The 22,816-nt window shown below is 33.8% G+C and overlaps 1 protein-coding gene across 2 annotated transcripts in view; it reads left to right on the forward strand.

Moving 5' to 3' along the window:
- The window catches only part of LOC6035906 (sine oculis-binding protein homolog B), a 95,702-nt gene that overhangs the window by 11,733 nt on the left and 61,153 nt on the right, over positions 1 to 22,816 (forward strand). For both annotated transcript variants that reach the window (XM_038252644.1, XM_038252645.1), the window contains exon 2: positions 2,778 to 3,318. In XM_038252644.1, coding sequence (XP_038108572.1) covers positions 3,226 to 3,318 — 93 coding nt within the window. In that variant the 5' untranslated portion in view covers positions 2,778 to 3,225. The remainder of the gene's footprint in view (positions 1 to 2,777; positions 3,319 to 22,816) is intronic.

Consider the following 22,816-nt stretch of genomic DNA (forward strand, 5'->3'; position numbering starts at 1 on the left):
AAAATGTACAAAATACAAAAATAAAAATAAAAATAAAATACAAAATACAAAATACAAAATAAATACAAAATACAAAAATACAAAAATGTACAAAATACAAAAATACAAAATACAAAATAAACAAAAATACAATACAAAATATAAATAAAAATACAAAATACAAAATAAAAATAAATACAAAAATACAAAATACAACAAAATACAAAATAAAATACAAAATACAAAATACACAAAATACAAAAATAAGAAATACATAAAATACAAAATACAAAAATACAAAAATACAAAAATACAAAAATACAAAAATACAAAATACAAAATACAAAAATACAAAATACAAAAATACAAAAATACAAAAATACAAAATACAAAAATACAAAAAATACAAAAATACAAAATACAAAAATACAAAAATACAAAAATACAAAAAATACAAAAATAAATAATACTACAAAAATACAAAAATACAAAAATACAAAAATACAAAAATACAAAATACAAAATACAAAATACAATAAAATACCAAAAATACAAAAATACAAAATACAAAAATACAAAAATAAAAATACAAAATACAAAATACATAAAAAAATACAAAAATACAAAAACACAAAAATACAAAAAATACAAAAATACAAAAATACAAAAATACAAAAATACAAAAATACAAAAATACAAAAATACAAAATATAAAAATACAAAAATACAAAAATACAAAATACAAAAATACAAAAATACAAAATACAAAAATACAAAATACAAAAATACAAAATACAAAAATACAAAAATACAAAAATACAAAATACAAAAATACAAAAATACAAAATACAAAAATACAAAACAAAAATACAAAATAATAAAATACAAAAATACAAAAATACAAAAATACAAAAATACAAAAATACAAAAATACAAAAATACAAAATACAAAAATACAAAATACAAAATACAAAAATACAAAAATACAAAAATACAAAATACAAAAATACAAAAATACAAAATACAAAAATACAAAATACAAAATACAAAAATACAAAAATACAAAATACAAAAATACAAAAATACAAAAATACAAAAATACAAAAATACAAAAATACAAAAATACAAAAATACAAAATAAAAATACAAAAATACAAAATACAAAAATACAAAAATACAAAAATACAAAATACAAAAATACAAAAATACAAAAATACAAAAATACAAAAATACAAAAATACAAAAATACAAAAATACAAAAATACAAAAAAATACAAAAATACAAAAATACAAAAATACAAAAATACAAAAATACAAAAAATACAAAATACAAAATACAAAATACAAAATACAAAAATACAAAAATACAAAAATACAAAATACAAAAATACAAAAATACAAAAATACAAAATACAAAAATACAAAATACAAAATACAAAAATACAAAAATACAAAATACAAAAATACAAAAATACAAAAATACAAAAATACAAAAATACAAAAATACAAAAATACAAAAATACAAAAAATACAAAAATACAAAAATACAAAAATACAAAAATACAAAAATACAAAAATACAAAAATACAAAAATACAAAAATACAAAAATACAAAAATACAAAAATACAAAAATACAAAAATACAAAAATACAAAAATACAAAAATACAAAATACAAAAATACAAAATACAAAAATACAAAATACAAAAATACAAAAATACAAAAATACAAAAATACAAAAATACAAAAATACAAAAATACAAAAATACAAAAATACAAAAATACAAAAATACAAAAATACAAAAAATACAAAAATACAAAAATACAAAAATACAAAAATACAAAAATACAAAAAATACAAAAATACAAAAATACAAAAATACAAAATACAAAAATACAAAAATACAAAAATACAAAATACAAAAATACAAAAAATACAAAATACAAAAATACAAAAATACAAAAATACAAAATACAAAAATACAAAATACAAAATACAAAAATACAAAAATACAAAATACAAAAATACAAAAATACAAAAATACAAAAATACAAAAATACAAAAATACAAAATAAAAATACAAAAACACAAAAATACAAAAATACAAAAATACAAAAATACAAAAATACAAAAATACAAAAATACAAAAATACAAAAATACAAAAATACAAAAATACAAAAATACAAAAATACAAAAATACAAAAATACAAAAATACAAAAAATACAAAAATACAAAAATACAAAAATACAAAAATACAAAAATACAAAAATACAAAAATACAAAAATACAAAAATACAAAAATACAAAAATACAAAAATACAAAAAATACAAAAATACAAAAATACAAAATACAAAAATACAAAAATACAAAAATACAAAAATACAAAAATACAAAAATACAAAAATACAAAAATACAAAAATACAAAAATACAAAAATACAAAAATACAAAAATACAAAAATACAAAAATACAAAAATACAAAAATACAAAAATACAAAAATACAAAAATACTGTGAATTTTTATTTATTTTTTTACGGAGTTTATTCATCTATTTTTTAAACAGATTTCAATAGATTTCTGTGTTCCTTTTATCTTTGTTCTGACATTTTTACCGTTCTACTCATCGCAAAAATTTTACGATCTCTAATAAATCTATTTTAGCTTAACTATTCCCGTTTTCGTCGATGGCATGCACTGAATCAATAAAAAAAAAGTCTGAAACCAAATCCATCTCCAATAATCGCTTTATTCTTGGTTAAAGTTTTATTTCTTTTTTTCTCGACTTGCTTCCAGGAGCTTTGTGTGATCCGATCAATGCAATGGTGGTGTCCTCCGCAGCAAAATCATAAAGCATTCCCCCGATCGCGCAAGATCTTCTCCAAACCGATAAACTTCCAAGTTGTCCACCGGGTGGGGACCCACGGCCAAAGGAAGATCTCAACCAGATAACGCGAGACGAGGCAGAAGAAAAAAAAAACATCAGAAAATTAATTCATGCAGATCTCACCCCGGCTGAGTAACCGGAACGTTTCAAATTTCATCGAGTTTGAAAGCGAATCAACGAGACTGCTTTTCTCTCTCTGGTTTTTTCGCGCCCGATTAACTCGCGTGGGACTCTGCCCTCGTCCGGAAAAACAGTGTGAACAAGTGACGTCACCGTTTCGAGCGCGTGTGAGTGTGTGAAAAACAGATCAAGTTACCCCGGCGGAGATAACTGACTTGTCGAATTGGAACCACGTGGATGGATCTAGTCATGGCCACGTCAGCGAAGAGCACATCGCCCCACCGGATTAAGGTCAAGAAGGAGATTTGCAGCGAGCCGGACAACATTAAGGTAAGTGGTGCAACATTGGCCAGGCTGCTCCGTGTCAAAACCGTGCACGGAGTTGTGTTTCTTCTGGAATTCTCCATTCTGCGCGCACACACTTTGTATCAACAACATAACCTATTAAAAAAAAGACGGCCGGTGTGGAGGAACGCGTGCGTCTGCGGTAATCCGATATCCCGTACCACCGTCGACCGGTCCTGGTCCTGGTCGTGGAGAACGAGATGTAATCGGACACCTCCGGAGTCGTCGTCGTCATCGTCATCGCTGTCTGATTTGTATCGGATATATAATGTAACGTGTTTTGTTGCTGCTGCTGCAGTTTGCCCGGCGTGTAATTGTGTGATTCCGTCGGTCGACGAGGAATCTGTCCACGGGGCATGTGGCTTTAATGCGGTGTGGACAATGTTTGGGTTCGTTACCCTGTTATCGGGGAATGATGCATTTTTTTACTTAAATATCAGATTTAATACGTTATATGCAAAAAGAGAGTTTTCCATCAATTCAAGCATATGCGAATACAACAATTGATAATTTTCGTTATCAAACAAGAGGTCAATTGGGGCAAATCGTTACTACAGTCTGAAAAGGGATAGTAGTTTTTTAAGCTTGAAATTTGGACAACGACACACTATCTTTCATGTTTTGTATCTGCTACATATATCCAAAATCAATCCAAAATATCCAAAAATTGTGCAGTATCAGTTTGTAATATCGAGTCTGGACTGTACTAAATCAATTATTATAATCCGTTTAGCGTGAAAAAAACATGAAAAAAATATTTAACACAGACAGTATTAAAAAGGAAAATGGGTTGCCAAATGGTTGTAAGGATGTACCAATTAAACAATTCTCCGAAATTAGGCATTTTTTAGTATTTCTTTTTGTATTGTTTATAAGGCTAAAACATTGCGAGTACTTTTTCTCTGACCAAAAAAGGCATTTCGCTTTTTACCTAAGGTTTTAGACAACTTAATTTAGACCTTTTTAAGAGTAAGAGTAATGCAAAATATCTTTTTTGACCATAAACAATATCCACAATGTTTCACCAAAATAAGAATAAAAATTGTGTTTGTTCGAAGTCTCAAAGAATTGCTCAGTAGTCAGCAATATCTTAGATTTTGTTTATTTACTGTTTATCGAAATTCCAAATGGCTAAAAAGCATAATATACGCAGGAAAATTATTTTTGTAAAGTTGTTTGTATTTATAATTTAAGATTTCTGAAACAAATTCCCACCGGATTTTTGGGCAACAAATTACCAAATTGTATCACAAAATGCTTTGTACATTATAATAGCTTCCTGCTGTCATATTATGAATTTATACACGCAGAAAAATATTTTGTAGAATCAGCCTGTACGAGGTTTGATTCAACAAAATTTTTGTTGAATATAATCAACGCAGATTTTGCGTTGAAACAAACCTTGATTTTCTCAACTCCACAAAAATCTTTTGTTGTTTTGAAAAAGTTGCTTTGACGTTTAGCGTTGTTTCAACAAAAATCTTCATTTTCAAATCAACAAAACGTTTTGTTGATTCAAATATGCCTTATTTTTCTGCGTGTAATAGTAGTTTATGCAACAAGTTGCAAAAAGAGGATTTTTTCAGCACGAGTCGTACATTTATCCAACGAGGTTCACCGAGTTGGATAAATACGAAGAGTGCTGAAAAAATTAAGTTTTGCAACGAGTTACATACAACATTTTTTGCAATTCCAAAAAAACACACACTGAGTGAAATTTTATGTCAAATTTTCATGTATTTTGTCAAGAAATCGTTTAAATCAAAAAAATGTTGAAAAGTGTTACTTTTCGAAACAAGTGCTGAAATGTTCAACTCTTCAGCACCCATTTGAGTGCTGAAAAGTATAACTTTTCAGCATAAATTTTGAAAAGTGTTGCTATTCGATTCTTTCATTTTTGGTACAGAAAAGTAGGCTATTTCGTCGTTCAAGAATGACAGGAAAAGTAAATAGTTTCACGACGGAACTGCAAAAAAACTATTTTTTCTATGGTTTTTGATTAAAAAGGCAAAACGTTTCATCAATATTTTTTTTTAGCAATCTCAAAAGCAATCATATTGTTTGTCCTCTTATTTCTTGAAGAAACTTGAAATACAATTTGCATTGGCCTTTTAAGCTGAAAAAAAACTTCTCGGATACTTCGGACAATGATTATTATTGTATTTTTTAATATTTGGATGAAATTTGGCACCCTTTCTATGACCAAAGTAGACATTTTGCATCATTAGTTCGTCCATATCAGTTTTCATAAAATTTTGGCAGCTGACCATACAAAAAAAAAACGACTAAATTTTAAAAACTTTGTATCTTTGAAAACCGGATTTTTTATGAAATTTATGTTTTCGGCAAAATCAAAAGAAAAAAAAGTAATACTCTAAAAAAATACCCTTCTTTTAATTCGAAAAATTGGCAGAAATAAGTGTTTTAAGATCTTTTTCAATGTAAGGGAAAATTTTGAAAATTTAAGCAATCCCGACCTCCAAAAATGAAAAAAAGGTAATTGGCAACACTGCCAAATTTATTTTTACAAACTAAATAAACATCATCAAACATATTCAAAAATAAGTTTTTTTTTTAATGTTAGTTTGTGCAATTCATTTTCGTTCAATAAAATTAGAATATACTTAAGTAACAATTTACGTTTTAATTCACTCTGGAAGTATATTTTAAGAGTCTGTGGAAAGATTCGAGCAAAAAGCCGCTTTATCCTGAAAGCAGCAATAAAGAAGAGTTAAAGCAGCATTAAGTGTAAAACAGACTATTATAGGAGGTTGTCAAGATCGTATTTCAGGAGAGTTCTAGAGCCTGTTGGCCTGTTGGTTTTTAACGGACTCTCCAGATACTCTCAAAAGATCTAATAGAACTTATTCTAAAACTTATTAAATTTATAGCTTTATTAAAAATCTCTTGGTAGCCGCAATAAAACATATTTTAAACTTGTTTATTCTCGGTTAGGATAAATTAGATTTTATCAAGAAAAAATGGGTGCAAGATGGTGGAAGGCCATGCCCCGGGGGGCGTAGTGCCAATAGTTTCATTTCATGGGTGCAAGATTTATTTTATCAAATCCAACTATTCTTTGAAACTTTAAACAACAAATGGTTAACTTTATTCGGTGACAACAATATAATAATTATATAAATAAGTGTTTGATTATCGATCCAATCATATCGAGAAAATCCATGCCATTAAAATTTCACCTATCAATTTCTTGAGATACCTCAAAAAATAGACACCGAATACATTATTATATCAAAATAACTCTATTTTTTCATAAAATTGAAGCAAACTTTTCTTGTTTAGCTGTAAACACTATCATGGCGTTCATCTAGGTCGCTATTTTTTCATTAAAACATGGCGAAATTCTTTGAATCTAGTTGTTCTTACTTAAAGCTATTAGAAAAACATCTTTTCTGGAGACGCTCTTGATCAAGAATAACGTTTCTTGAAAAGCTCTTGATTAAGATTAAGCAAGAAGTTCTAGACTGAAGTGAGCTTTGATATAGTTTTAACCCAGAGTAAAATGGTAAAATGCACAATACTGCGACCGTAGCGCATGCAAGTTTTAGCCCACTGGAGGAAGATCCAAAAAAAATATGTGTTGGCACATTTTTGTCATTTTCGTGAATTACGAATAGCGAGTTTTCGCCATATTTGAATAAAACTAGGATTACGTTCAGTTTACCGTTTTTATTTATTAACAGTAAAGAATACTTGTCACTTTTCTTCTATTTATGATTCGGAACCGTCTTCCAATTTTCAATGCCGGAAGCTCAGCAAGAAGGACAACACTAACAAGTTTGACTACCACACGAATCTAAATGTGACACAATTTAATCACTAACTCACATTACAATTACGAAAGCAGTATGATCTTTTTGCTTAATAATAAATTGAATAAAAGAGTTTGCCCGGCACTATGGAAACGTCCGATCTTCTCGCTGCTAAAATTAGACTGAGTTTGACATTTGAAAAGTCAAGTCAAAAAGATTTCGAATAAAGCTTTCCCTAAACAACTTGGGTTTAATACTGATTTGGTGAAGTCAATTTGTTCTGGGAATATCTTCTTCAAGATAACTGTAAGTAAATAAAAAAGAGATCAATAAAACTTTGCTCCATGTTCTTCGAGAACTTTTCAAGATTTTTTCAAGATGTTTCTAGAACAGTATTCTGCTAAGCCAAAAAGACTTGATAAACGCTTTTATAAAAGCAAGAAGCTTTTTTCAAATGTTTTATAAAAACTGATAAAACTTAGGAGCATTTGGATTGCTACTTGGGTATTGCCGAAGTTGGTGTCTTCGATCAGAAAATTCGTTCACAATGTACATTTTTTTTATATTTCGATTGCCTTTTGTATAGACAGCTGCCAAAATGGTATGGATGAACTAATGATGCAAAATGACTACTTTGCTCATAGAAAAGTACACAAAGTTTCAAAAAAAAAAAAACTGAATTTGCGAAAAATTTGCTATTTTTTGGGAGAATTGCTCACTTTTAAAAAAATATTGAAAATCTAGAGTTTTTTTTAAAGGTACTATAAACATATGAAACCTTGTATGAAACACGATAGGACCCTTTCAAAAAAAAAAAAAAATCTAGAAATGTACTATTTTTTAACTAAGATTCATTGTTTATTTTTTATCGCTGAAACAGTTTGCTTTGAGAGTTAAATACTGTAAGACAATTGTTATAGTGTATGATTTAATTTAAAAACATTTAAAATTTTTAAAAAACAATTGATTTTTTTCTAATAATACATTTAGAAGCTGAAAACAATCTCTCGTAACTAACTAATGTGACCAAAACTCTTGCTTAACCGTGTCCCAACTCCACAGCTTGTTTACTATATATGGCGTGTAACCCTAGCTTATCGTATTAGTTTTCGCGTAATGAACTGAACGCTTAGCCATTATAAACATCATCAAGCCACGTGTAACCCAAAACCATTGCACGGTGGTGGTGTTCCGTCTCCCGGCTCCATTCTCCCCTCTCCGATATAGTGGTGGTTCGGGCTCGGGCAAGATAGTATTACCATCGTTAGTATATATATAACATATATATATATTAGTGTATAGGCTGGCTCTAGCCTCCGGCTGGTGGGGTCAAGCTTCCTGTGAGGTCCCGAGGGTAGGTTCTTCTGTTTTTGGAAGAGCTATTTCATACCTTATTTAGAGGAAAAAATGAAATAACGTTTTTTTGTGAAAATTTGCTGAAAAAGAACATGAAGAACAAAGATAAATACTTTCAAATATGGCAAACTCTAAAATAACAAACAGGTAGAATTACCTTTTCCACGGTTTATTTCTATATTGCACATCACGTGTGCGTAGGTATAATTTCTCCTACTTTTTTCGCGCGCGACTAAACGACGGAACTAAAAATAAGCCTCTCTGTGATATGCGACGCTCGAGCGACGCCGCCGCCGACGTCGCCAACATTATAAACGAATTACGCAGGTAAAAAAGGCAGTTGGGGGTGTAATTTGTGGACCACTCCTGAAACATTTTTTTAAACATTTTTCTTGTGCTACTATTGTTTTTCACAAAAGTTGACATCGTTTTATGGTTTTCATATTTTTAATTTTTAAAAAATAATTTGAGAAATTCTCGAAAAACTGCTCCTGCCTGTTCCTCCCAAGCTGTATCGCGAAAATATTGCACACCTCGTTCAAGCATGTTCTGATGGCCCTCCTTCTCAATTTCCCCGCCAAAGGTAAGGACGCGAAGAACTCATCATAATATGTTATGTTAGTCAAAGCAGAAAGGTACCTATAGTGTCCGAGGGGTGAATGGTTGTCGCTGCTACAAATTAGGTGTAAGTGAGAAGCATCCGTACGTATGAGTTCATGGCAAGATGTATTTTTGGCAAAGTTGAGAGGAAAAAAAAAGCAAACAAGCAAAATGACACCCAATCCGAAAAAGATAATTCGTGGGGAGAAATGTTCTTCTTGACTGGTTGTGTTGAAATCGGATATCGGCAAAGTTGTATTTTTTCTGCTTGCTTGTTTCACTTTCTTGGTTTGGAGATGTTGGATATCGCTCTCTCTCTCATTTGCTGACTGATTGACTGACAATGAGCAGTTTGACACGGAACAAATGATCATCTTTTTTTGTTGCTGCTCTGCGATGTGACCTAGGGCAATGAGGAAAATTTGAAGTTTTTAGGGGATAGTGTAATTTTAGAGTTTTTTTTTAGATCCTGTAAACCAAATTTTTAATTTATGCTTTTTGGGTGTTTTTGAATACCCCTGACTCAAGGCGGTTCTAAAAACACCCAAAATGCAAAAATGTAAAATTTGGTTTATATGACCTTTAAAAAAAAACCTCTAGAATTGTCCTTGGCTTAACTTTTTCTAAAAATTATGATTTCTTGATATAATTTTTGAAAATAAATACCGGGTATTTCGACGCGCCGCGCGCTGCGCTAGAAAATGGCGAACCGGAAAAAAAATCAACCTTTTCCACTAACATTGCGATTACCTGAAAATGTTAGCGATGAGTCATCGCCGATGACCTATACTTTTTGAGTCTAGAGCGGTAGCAAAAAATAAAAATAAATTGCATGATTTTTTACATTTTATTCAAACATGACTAGTTCTTTTGACTGTTGATTATGCATTTCTGGACGTTTTTGCATTTTTTTCATCGTGCTCAATTCTTTTAAAATAAATAGGCTTCTAAAAACCTGTGCTTGAACATATGAACAGTTCTTTGAAAACAAATTGTTTTCTCGTAAAAAAATAAAATAATAATAATTTAATAGTTTTTGCAATTTTTAATACTTCAATCAATTCTTTGGACTATTTTAAAGCTGATTTTATACATTTCTAAAAGTTTTTGTATTATATTTTATCATGACCAGTTCTTTAAAAATGAATTGGTTTCTCAACAAAACAATAATTACTATAGTTTTTCGCAGTCTTGTGTGACCAGTTCTTTGATAAATTTTAAAAAGTTTTTTTTTTTTAATTTCCGGAAGTCCATTGAAAATAATTCGTTTAAAAAACTGCATGCCGCCTGTGCAAAAATGGTCATTTTCAGAAGCTAATTATTGTCGCCGCGGCACTAAACCGAATTGAGCAAGTTTAACATTGTCGAGGGACCTCAATCCGGTCCGTGTTGTCCTACCACCAGGAGAGTTTTGCTGATGCGGGTTGTTGCGGATAAGCTCTAGAGTCAAAATGGGAAGACCTAGCCATCAATTTGAAAATCAAAAGCGCTGTAATTGTTCTCTCCAAGCTAGACATCATGAAATGGTCCATCCGGTTGATCGAATCCACGCTCACAGAACGAAAATTTTGTTTTGGTTTCGCGTGTGACATTTGGGATACACTCAGAAAAGAAACAACAGAAAATTGCTTCGCGAGATGAAAAACACTCGCGCTGTTATTTCGATTTATTTCAAAAACCACAATACCTGGGTGATGAACAGAGAGAATGCGTAACGTGATTTTCGAATGATCCCACTTTGTTTACATCTACAAAGTAGGAGGCTGTTCAAGCACAAGCATGACTTTTTTCTCACTAGTAAATGAGCTGTTTTACAATAACTAGTACTATCAGTATATTTTATTTTGTTTAGTTTTTTACATTTTTTGCTGAAAAATTGTCGCGTTCCGATCGGTTAGAAGAGAATTTTCTTTTTTTTTACGGATGACGAACAAACACAAACAAACAGACAAGATTTTCACTAAACCAGGTTTTCAAACGGAATCTAACAATAAAGACAGCTTCTGAATGGATACAACCGCATTTACTCCATAAACAACTACCATTCATGATTACACTCAGAAAAAAGTACTGGCAAAATCCATAAGAACGTCTTATGACCAAGGGGCTGGAAACTCTAATATTACTTAGGAATACTGAGTATACTAACGATATTCCAGTATACTTGTTAGTATACTAACCGAAAAGCAATAAACTGTTAGTATATTAAAGATATTCTCAGTATATTGGTAAGTATACTGGCGATATGTAAAGGAAATAATAAGTATACTAACATATATTTTGATATACTGCTGAACATAATAAATATAGCTCTAAGAGTTTCCAACCCCTTGCTTATGACCTTTCGACATCAGGATTTTATTCGGATGTCATAAGATTTTCTTATGGCTGGGAGGGGAAATTTGACAATTAAGATTTCCATTGAGTTATCTTATGACATTCATAGATGGAATTGTGTACAGAATATATGGCAATGCTCATGGAGATTATATTAATAAACATTGTTTTTTATACCAATTTTTTCTTAATTTTAATTGAATGGAAACAAAAAAATATTTAAATTTCAAACGTATATATTTTTAAATTATCGTAATATAACCAAAACTTCATTTCCTTCCGCTGCTCGTCGCCCGTTGGTTTACGCAGCCTCCGGTTTAATCGTCTTTTGCTGGTGATTCGGCATGTTCTGCCGGATGGCCACCACCTTCGGCATGACCGCGTCAATCAAACATAAACCTTCGACCGCTGCTCGGAACTTCTATTCTCCGGATCCTTCTGGAGGATGCTGAGGAGGGCCGCCGGCGGAACCAACGGCCATTGATATTACCTAAAATACCAAAACAAAATATTCAACTTCGAACCAAAACCCACGAAACACCCGCCACAGAACTTACCTGTGTCTTGGAGGTCGCGGTAAAACTCATAGCGGTGGCGGCAGCTTTGTGAAGTAGTTACCGGAACGAACTACGGGGCGATTTGGAGTAGCGAGCGTTTAAAATTGTCTGCTCGATCCGTCCTTTCGCCATCTTGAAATGTCAAAAAATTTCACACTATCATCATACGCGAAAACCATTGAAAAATTACAGATGAATTCCATAATTTTTTTTTTGAATTAAATATACTTTATTGAATCTTTCTTATAATAATTACATTTGGTTTACATAATAAGTGGTCAGCTGTGGCTCTTCAGCTTTAGTTTGCTTTTCGTGATTTAAACACTGTTCATTTTTATAACTTTAAAAGTATATGATTTATCATTTTTGTAACACTAGGTACAATGAGGAAAAAAAAAAATTTTAAGAAAACATAACCTAACCTAAAACTAACTTAATCTTACCATAAACTAAACCAATCCTTGAATCAAGGGGTATTCAGATATAGCACATTTTTCCCTGAATTTCAAACATTTTTCTTGAATCTTCTGATCCAACATTTTACTTCTGCTAATTCATGAACCTCACTTGATCTTGTCCAGCCAGGAACATTCAAAACCATTTTGAGTACCTTGTTTTGGACACGCTGGAGCTTCAATTTATGAGTTCTAGCGCAACACTCCCAAACAGGTACTGCATACTCAATAACGGGGTAAATTATTTGTTTGTAAACTGCTAACTTATTTTTCAAAGATAGCTTTGATTTTCTGTTAATTAAAGGATACAAACACCTGATGAGAATGCTGCACTTGTTCAATATTTTATCTACATGCTGCCGAAACAATAGTTTCGAGTCAAGTATGAGACCTAAATAGACAACTTCCTTTGACCAGGGTATCGAAACATCATTCATTTTAATCAAAACATCATCCTTTGGGACAAATCTGGCCGATTTGGAAAGTGGAAAAATGATGGTTTGAGTTTTGGCTGCATTTATGCGAATTTTCCAGTCGCCAAAGTATTCGGAAAGAACGTCAAGACCCTTCTGAAGACGGCCAACTAAATATCTGGTTATTTTACCCTTATAAATAACGGCAGTGTCATCAGCAAAAAGTGACAACACACCATTACCAGGAAGAGTAGGCAAATCAGATGTAAAAATATTGTACAGAAGTGGGCCAAGAATACTTCCTTGGGGAACCCCAGCATCAATGTTGAATAATCCAGAAGCAATCCCATTCAGAAAAACCTTGAACGATCTCTCCGAAAGATAGTGCTGGATAATTTTGATAAGATACATTGGAAAACCGTATAAATACAGTTTATGTATCAAACCATCATGCCAAACATTGTCAAAAGCCTTCTCAACATCCAACAAAGCCATAGCAGTTGATTTAGACTCAAGCTTGTTCTGCTTGATGATTTTAGTTACTCTCGTAAGCTGATGAGCAGTATTATGTCCCTTTCGGAAGCCAAACTGCTCATTCAAAATTATATTATTATCGTTGGTAAAATCCAAAAGCCTTGAATAGATGACCTTCTCAAAGAGTTTGGACAGACTACTCAAAAGACTAATGGGACGATAACTTGTTGGCGATGTTGGATCTTTTGAGGCTTCAAAATTGGTATGACTTTGCCCAGCTTCCAATTGGTGGGGAAGTAACCAAGTTGCAAACATTTATTGAAAATATTGGCTAGATGTTGAAAGAACTGATCACTCTGTTTTTTCAACACTAGATTAAAATGTTATCAAAGCCTGGAGCTTTCATATTTTTCATTTGTTTAACTGCAACTTTGACTTCCTCACCAGAAACATGGGAATCTGCAGGAAATTCAAAGGTAGAGTCATTGATTGTTGAAATACTATTGGCAACTGATGTTTCTTTACGGCTGGTCATGGAAGCGCCAAGATTATGTGAACTAACAAAATGAAGCCCAAGTGCATTTGCCTTTTCCTCGGATGTAATCAAAGGAGAATCCTCAACAATAAGAGGAGGAATAGGCTTTGGTTTGTTTTTAAGAACTTTTGAAAGTTTCCAAAATGGTTTTGAATAATTCCCAAGCTGGCTTACATGTTTTGAAAATTCTTGATTTCTGATATTGTCAAGTCGGTCTTGTATGATTTTGTTCAAATTGTTAACTGAAATCTTTTGTCATAGTCCCCAGTCCGTTGATATTGTCTCCTATAAACATTCCTAAGTCTAATCAAGTGTTTAGTATCTACGTCAATATCAGTTACCTTAAAATTAACAGGAACCTCCCGAACGTTGGCAGCCTCTGCTTGGTTGATAGCCTGCTGGATCACCTCCAGCGAACGATCAATATCGGCAGAAGTTTCCGGGTGTTGATCATAGTCGATGTTGCTGTCGACCACTTGCTGAAACTGCTGCCAGTCAACGTTGTGGTAATCTTTCCGGGTTGGTTGCCGCTGCGGAGTAACGGAAGCTCCAACCTCCACAACCACCGGATAGTGATCAGAACTCAACTCTTCAAACACCTCAGGATGAGCCACGTTCTCAGCCATATTGGTAATGAAGAAGTCGATGATTGAGTGATTCCCAGACCGAGCCACCCTCGTTGGACGATCCGGACTCACAACGTTGTAGTATCCGTTTTGCAGATCGTTGTGCAGAATCACTCCGTTCCGATTCCTCCTGCTGTTGCCCCAAACTTCATGCTTCGCGTTGAGGTCACCAGCGATGATGTACTTTGCGCTCCGCCGTGTCAGCTTCTGGATATCGCTCTTCAGTTTTGCTGCTGAACCATCTCTGGCATTCACCTGACGTGGGCAGTATGCAGCAATGAAGAGTACTGGGCCAACCGAAGTGGGAATTTCCACCCAACGGCCTCGATGATGTCCAGCTTAAAGTGTGGCAGCCGGCGTGGCTTGAGATCACGATGAACAGCGACAAGCACACCTCCTCCTCCAGAGGTGGTCCTATCGAGCTGCGTCGCGATCTTGTAGTTTTGCAGATAAACTTTTTCACCGGGCTTCAGATGAGTTTCCGTGATGGCAGCTACGTCGATCTCCTTCTCGCGAAGAAAATCCACCAGCTCTAAATTCTTCCTCCTAATGGAGCAAGCGTTCCAATTCAGCAGCTTGAGGGACCTACGATCCATACTGGATGACGAACGAGGTCAGCACTTCAATCTGCTGGGTCTTGGTTTTGCATCCACGCAGTGCAGCGGACATCTGTTTGAAAATATTGAGGAGTTCGGTTGAGGTGTAAAGATCATTACCATTTTCCTCAACTGCTGGTTCTTGGGTTGGTCTTGGCTCCTGGCTGAAGCCCGGTGGTGGCGGTCTCGGCTCCTGGCTGGAACCCGGCCGTGGATGATTCATCTCAGCTCTCTTCCTGGGATCCAACGGCAACGGTGCCAAGTTCGGGACCTGGCGTCGCGGTTGAAGAGGTGGAAAATTTTGCTCCACCAGGGCTGGAGGAGTTCTACGACGCTGAGGCTGATTCTTCGTCGATGCTTGCTGCCGAATTTTCACGAACTCAGCTCTCTTGGGGCACTTTCGGTCGGTTGACGAGTGCTCACCGTTGCAGTTGAGGCACTTCACCAGCGAATCTTGGATGCACTGGGATGTGATGTGCGCATCGGTACCACATTTGGCGCAACGACGCTTCAGGTGGCAGTTCTTACCTCCGTGCCCGAAACCCAGGCAGTTGAAGCATTGTGTGACGTCACGATGCACTGGTCGGTATCGCTCCCACGACACGATAATGTTGAAAACCGCTCGAATTGCCTTCAGCTCAGGAAGCGTCGTCGATCCCTTAGCCAAATGCAGCAGGTAGAGCTGGTCACGGTACTTGATGTCTTTGTTGCGTCGGCTCATTTTGTGCACGGCCAACACATCCAGTTTCAAAACTTTTAGCTCGGCAGCTAATTCCTCCACTGGCATGTCGTACAGACCTCTGACGACGATTTTGTACGGCTTATCCATGACGACATCATGGGTAAAGTACTCCGCCTCGTTTTCGGTCAAGTAATCCTTGACCAGTTGATAGTGCTGCCTGGATTGCACCAGCACCTTAAATCCGTCCTGACACAGACGAATGTTGCCTAGGACTTTCCCAGACTTGATGAGTTCAACCAGCCCCGCTCGAAAGTCGATCGTTGCTGCTGATTGCCGCACATAAAAAGGAGGCAGTTTCTCCTTTCGCTGTTTCACTTCATTCTCCTTTGCTTCCGCTACCTGGTCCTCGTCAGGCAGTCCAGCAAACTTGTTGTTCTTCAATAGCTGCTCCTCGTGCGACGAAGAGTTCTCCTCCTCCTCATCCATCGGTACAGTACCGTCGCTCTTTTTCGTCTTTTTGCTGTTCGATGTCACTTCCAAAAGCACCTTCCTTTTGGAAATCCCGGTTTTTGGCCATCAGTTGAGGCCTCAACCTTCCTTTTGGAAATTCCCACTTTTTTGCCAGCTTGAGCCGCAGGTAGGGCAATATTGCCGGCGTTTTGCGCCGGGACGCGACGAGTCATGTTGATTCAGACAACCTTCACCAACGAATGCTCGGATAACAATGATGAATTCCATAAGAATTTCTTATGAAGTCCATAGTCTATCAACAGTGGACCAAATACATAAGTAAAGTTTAGTTATAACCATATGAATTTATTTACCACAATATTCCTATAATTGGTCGCAGTGGTCATAAGGCTCTACAAAAAAAAAATATGAATTTATAGTGACGGTCATAAGATTTTCTATGAAAATCGCGAGAGCCTAGTGGATACTCAAATCAGGCAGCACATAAGATGTAGTCTTATATAAGGGTTGTTTCGTGGATTTTGGTTCGAAGTTGGATATTTTGTTTTGGTATTTTAGGTAATATCAATGTCTGTTGGTTCCGCCGGCGGCCCTCCCCAGCATCCTCCAGAAGGATCCGGAGAATAGCATCGGTGAGGACAGTTCCGAGCAGCGGTCGAAGGTTTAAGTTTGATTGACGCGGTCTTGCCGAAGGTGGTGGCCATCCGGCAGAACATGCCGAATCACCAGCAAAAGACGATTAAACCGGAGGCTGCGTAAACCAACGGGACGACGAACAGCGGAAGGAAATGAAGTTTTGGTTATATTACGATAATTTAAAAAATATACGTTAAAAATTTAAATAAATTTTTGTTTTCATTCAATTAAAAATAAGAAAAAATGGGTATAAAAAACAATGATTATTAATATAATCACCATGAGCATTGCCATATATTCTGTACACAATTCCATCTATGAATGTCATAAGATAGCTCAATGGAAATCTTAATTGACGGCTTTGTCAAATTTCCCCTCCCAGCCATAAGAAAATCTTATGACATCCGAATAAAATCCTGATGTCGAAAGGTCATAAGACGTTCTTATGGATATTGCCAGTACTTTTTTCTGAGTGTATGAAAATCTTACATTCTTTTTCCTCAGTGTAGTGATGAGTCAATCTTTGATTTCAGGGGGTAGCCCCGAGAAAGCCCAGATTTGGACTACCCTAATGCCCACATACATAATTACATAAATTGATTTTTCAAAACTATTTTCTGTATTTTTTTGCATTCTTTCGAACAAATGTAGTTCTTTTAAACAAATAGGGGTTCAAAAAATAATTACAGTCCAGACTCGATTATCCGAAGGCCTCGGAAAAAAAGGTAAACTTCCGAAAATCAAATCACGCAAGATTTTTTTTAGTTGTCTTATTTTTGATTGTCGAGCTTAAGTTTAAACCCTAAACTACGCTAAAGTGATTTAAAATTTATAATTCCATGATTTCGGCCAATGAATCGGTGATGACATTTTGAAAAAATGCATTTTATTATTTATTAGTCTATTATTCTAATTTGGTTAAAATGGAGTCGCAGAACTCAAATTTGATGTTCAAAACAAGAAAAAGAAAATACACTAGATTTTTTTGTTCGTGATTCGATTATTCGATTAGAAAAACCTTCGGATATTCGAACTTCGGATAATCGAAACTTCGGATAATCGAGGCTTGAGATAATCGAGTCTGGACTGTTTATGAGTTATTTGAGTTTTATGGCTTTACATTTACTTAAACGTAAGTAGTTCTTTAAATAATTTAAAGAAACAGTTTTTAATTTATTTTTGAATGTTTTTAAATTTTTTTTTACATGAGCAGTTTTTGAAAAATATTTTTTTTAGTGAATTTGTAAAAGGCAGTTTCTACATCAATATCATTCATAACTTGACACTTTTTTGGACACCTCATGTTATCAGAATATAAATCGCCTACCAAAACATTATCAAAACATTTTTTTGGTCTTTTTTTTTCGTATAAATTATGTTTGATTGAACATATTTTTTTTGGGACATTTATAGAATTGGATGAGCAAAAATTGTAATATAGAGAAATAAACCATTTTAATTTAATATGAAACTAAATCACCTTTCAAATATGACCATTAAGACTTCCCTACGTTGACCACTCCTGGTGTACACGTTTCCCAACAGCATCATCACCAATTGGAGAACATCGTGAAGAGATCTTGAGCCGCATCTTGCCTCACCGGATCAGGTTCTGCAGATGATGGCCGCGCGCGCGTGTCCACCATCGGCATGGCCATCAAACCATCAAGGACCAAGTTACTGCTGCTGCTGCTGCTAACTGACTCCGTTGCTGACTGAGTCTGATGAGTCTGTGTTTGTGTGCACACACACACACACACACGTACATCGCAAAAGAGATGGTATTTCGTTAGCATTGGGGAAAAGTATTCCGTTTCACGGGTATCGTATTTCGATGTTATTCTCAATTTCGAAATTGCGTAGCTGCTTCAGGCTCTGAGACTCGGGACTGCTGCTTCTGGGCCATGGTCTGGTCCTCTCGCTTTGTTCCGACACTGCTGCTTCCCGGTTCTCTCGCACTCGGTACGGGTAGTATATGAGCTGCCGCCTCGCAACTAAAATGACTGCTGGTTTTAATTAAGTAAGTTGATCCCGTTGTTTGTGCTGCGCGGAAACGAACCGACGAACGACTGTGGGTGCGGGGGTGGTGTTGGACACGATGGACGATTTTCGCTAGGAATATCATCGGTCTATTTTCAGTGAGGCAGCAGCAGCAGAAAGTGTCCATGATCTCTGGTTGGTCAGTCCATTATTTGTTGTTGAAGGGTTTCTTGGAAGAAAATCTTACGAACTGGGTGCTATTTTGGAAACAATATCAATTTTTTCTTAATTTCGGACTTTTTTATGTTTTTGATGTTAAATTTACAACCGCGCCGAAAACCCCAGATTTTATGTTCAAAAAATCATATCTCGGAATCCTGTTTATGAACTTCTCCCATTTTTGAGTATATTACGTAAAATTTTTCAATAAACCCGATCAAAATATTTTTAAACGCAGGATTTTTGGCCCAAATACCGTCAAATCAGCATTTGAAGTTTTCACTTTTTCAAATGTTGGGCTAGATTTTTGAAACTCCTAACTAATTTTTCCTGAAAGTTAAACTTATCACATTTCATTGGCGTCTTAGACAACTAAAATGGCTTGAAATTGCGCGAAGTTATTGTTTTTCAAAAAAAGTTGTTTTTGCAAAAATCGACTAAAATGGTCATTTTTGGCCAATGGGCAAAAAAAAAAAATATATACGGAATTTTGAGCCAAGTCAAAGCACTTTTATTTTTTGTTTAGCTTGCTTTTTACTAGAGCGTCCAATTTCCCGGGGTTACAAAATTCCCGGGAAACGGGAAATTTTCAACAAATTTCCCGGGAAATCCCGGGAATTCCCGGGAAATTTGAAATTTAGCGAAAATTATTTTAATCTTGTATCTGATTAATCTTTTGCAACGAAATTGCATAGAACAGCAACTTTAATGGTCAAAATGAGTGTGAGGATCAATTAATGGCTTGACTGCTTGTAAAAAATCCAGCAACTTTGAGAGAATATATGAACTTTCTAATTTTCAAATCTTTCAAATCGTCCCAAATGAATGAAAATATTATTAGTATTTTTGTTGAAAAGGATTTTTTAAATCAAAGTGTTTGGACAGTGAAAATCTATGTTCCACAACCATAAAATTGCATTTAAATTTGTCTCAGTGACCATAAAGTTAAAATAAAAAATAAAAAACAAAAAAAATCAACTTGTGAATATATAAAAAATCATTGAATTTACCTTAAAAATCTTATTTCTAGCGTTTTTTTTAACTTGAAACACAATTTTTAACTTGAAAATTTGATACGAAGTTGTTTTTTAATGGTTTTTCATGGTTTTATTATATGATTTGAGTTATATGGTATTCAACATCCAGGTCCCCAAAAAGACCCGACTCCACCGACTCCGGCTCCGACTCCGACTCCACAGCCCTGATTAAATCAATTCTCCAGAATTAAGGTCACCCATTAACCCTCTACAACCTAACCCCGCCTTTAGACGGGCTTCGATCTCTCAATTCTCCAGAATTAAGGTCACCCATTAACCCTCTACAACCTAACCCCGCCTTTAGACGGGCTTCGATCTAAAAATTTTTTTGCAATTTAAATGATGATGGTGCGATTCTATAGCAGAAAATGTGAAAAACATGCAAAAAATTGAAAAAGTGACTGTAAAAACATGAAAAAATTAGATAGGCGAAATGTATTTATATTAGGTGGTAGAGTAGGCCAAATACTACCAAATACAAACATAAACTAAATAAGATAAATGCAAATTAAAATACTATAAATGAAACAAGAAAAACATAAAACAAGAAAAGTAAAGTTTTTCGTAGAACAAAAGTTGCTCAAAATGACCTCCTGAACACGGGAAAAATAAATATTTTCGAAAAAAAAATTTGGGCAGTAGAGGGTTAAAATAATTTTGAGAATTTAAAAGGGGTTGAAATTCAAGGATATTTTTTCCTATATAACCCTATTACGCCCTTGGTAGCTCACGTGCTTCATAAATTTATAACTTCAATCTGCAATTTCTCGAATACTTAGAAACAAATTCTTCTCACACAAACCTTTTTTAAAGATTTAATTATATCAGTTCAATTTCCATCCAACATGTTCAAGGTAAAAAAAGTCAAACAAATATCAATGTTGATCTTGGCCGGAAGATGTAAATATCTTATTTTCAAAAGATTTTACAAAAAAAAAAAACATTAAAAAAGGTTGCCAAAAATAAAATAGTTTATAATCATTCCTTAACAGCGTAAGTTTTGTTGTCCAACATATAAGCAAACAATATTCCTAGTGGTGAATGCTTCAGAAATAAATATTACCTGAATTAAACCTTGAAATGAAATTTACAGACAAGCTGATTAGTTCAATATGAACAGTAGATAAAAATAAATAAAATCAAATCAGGTTCTCCAACCATAATTTTTTGTATAATTTCAAAACATGGGTGCCAAAAAGGTAGGAAAATGTATACTTCTGCATGTATTTCGGGAATTCCCGGGAAATTCACAAATATCTCGGGAAACGGGAAATATTTTTTTCCGGGAAATTCCGGGAATTCCCGGGATTTTTTTCCCCGGGACGGGAAATTGGACGCTCTACTTTTTACTAATATTCCAGCAGTGATTTTGTTTAAATGCCGATATTCTGCAACAGTGATTTTTACTTAATCACATTCAGTTATTTATTTTGCTGAAATGGCTATCCAATGTGGTGTTTACTCCAAAATTTCTGTTCAATTACGTTTAAAGGGTAAAAAACATTGAGAAAAAAAGTGCATTTTTTAAAGATAAAATGCGCCATCTCATATTTATAACCATTTACAGGATAATTTCATTAATTTTTTTAAACAATGTCTAATTCTGAAAAAAATCTCTTTTCGCATTTTCTAATAGTTTTAGTGTTTTATGAATGAGATAATGATAAGTTTAACAAAAAAAATAGTTTTACTCAAAAAAATATATATTTTGCAGCTAATTTTTCGACATAAGGCTGGTACAAATTTTATTAAATTTTAAAGTTTTTGCCTCCCCCCACCCTTCAAAATTGGCCCGAAAAATCAGGGGGAAAACAATATTTTTTCAAAAAACTTCTAAATTTCAATGGAAATTTAAGTACAATCAGCTGAAATCAATTTAAAATGCGTTTCCATGCGTTTAGAATCTCTTTTAGCATGTTTGAGTTGCTTTAAAAATCTTTAGAATTTTTGAAAATTTTCGATGTTTAAGTTTATTTTTCGCTAAAATTTTCGTTTTCGTCAAATCTTTCATTTTTTACTGAATTAGTGTAAAATACATCCTAAAATACTTTTTCCGTGCAAATGCTGAAACTGTGGCTTGTTTTGCAATATTTTTATTTCTTATGTTTTGCCCCTTCCCGGCCAGAGCCGAGGGACAAAAAATTTGGAAAATATTTGCATCGGCCTAAAGAAAAAAAATCAACAACTTTTTTTTTTGTTTTTAGACTACAAAAAGCAAATTTGAGCTAAGCAAAAGTACAGACTAAACTTTTCTCTCGGACCTATGAAAAACGAGAAAAAAAAAATAAGGCAAGTGAATAATTTTCAGAAAAACTTTTTGTGTGTGTGTTTTTTAGAATAAACTTTGAAAATATTTACATTTGCGTTATATATTATTTTCAATCTTTATTTTTACCTTTATTTACGAAAAGAATACATATGTAAAAATATTATTTCTGGACTTCTTCGGAACTCTAACTAGAGGAAATATATCATTTCCAATCAAACACCTATCTTCGTCATATGGAGAGTTTGATGCACGATTAAAGCTCCAAAAATACTATAAATTTACCAGCAACAGCACCGCCTTGAGTAAGCACGCAAATGTATGCTACTTACTGGTCAAAAAGATCCAATTAAATGCACTTGTGATCATAATTTCTATTTTGCGAGACCATTTCTCATCATTTTGTTGGCACACACAGTGACACACGCGGGAAACCCTCAAACGCTTAATGAATATCGCCAAAATCAACT

This window comes from Culex quinquefasciatus, chromosome 2, assembly GCF_015732765.1.
Source record: "Culex quinquefasciatus strain JHB chromosome 2, VPISU_Cqui_1.0_pri_paternal, whole genome shotgun sequence".
NCBI classification, from domain to species: domain Eukaryota; kingdom Metazoa; phylum Arthropoda; class Insecta; order Diptera; family Culicidae; genus Culex; species Culex quinquefasciatus.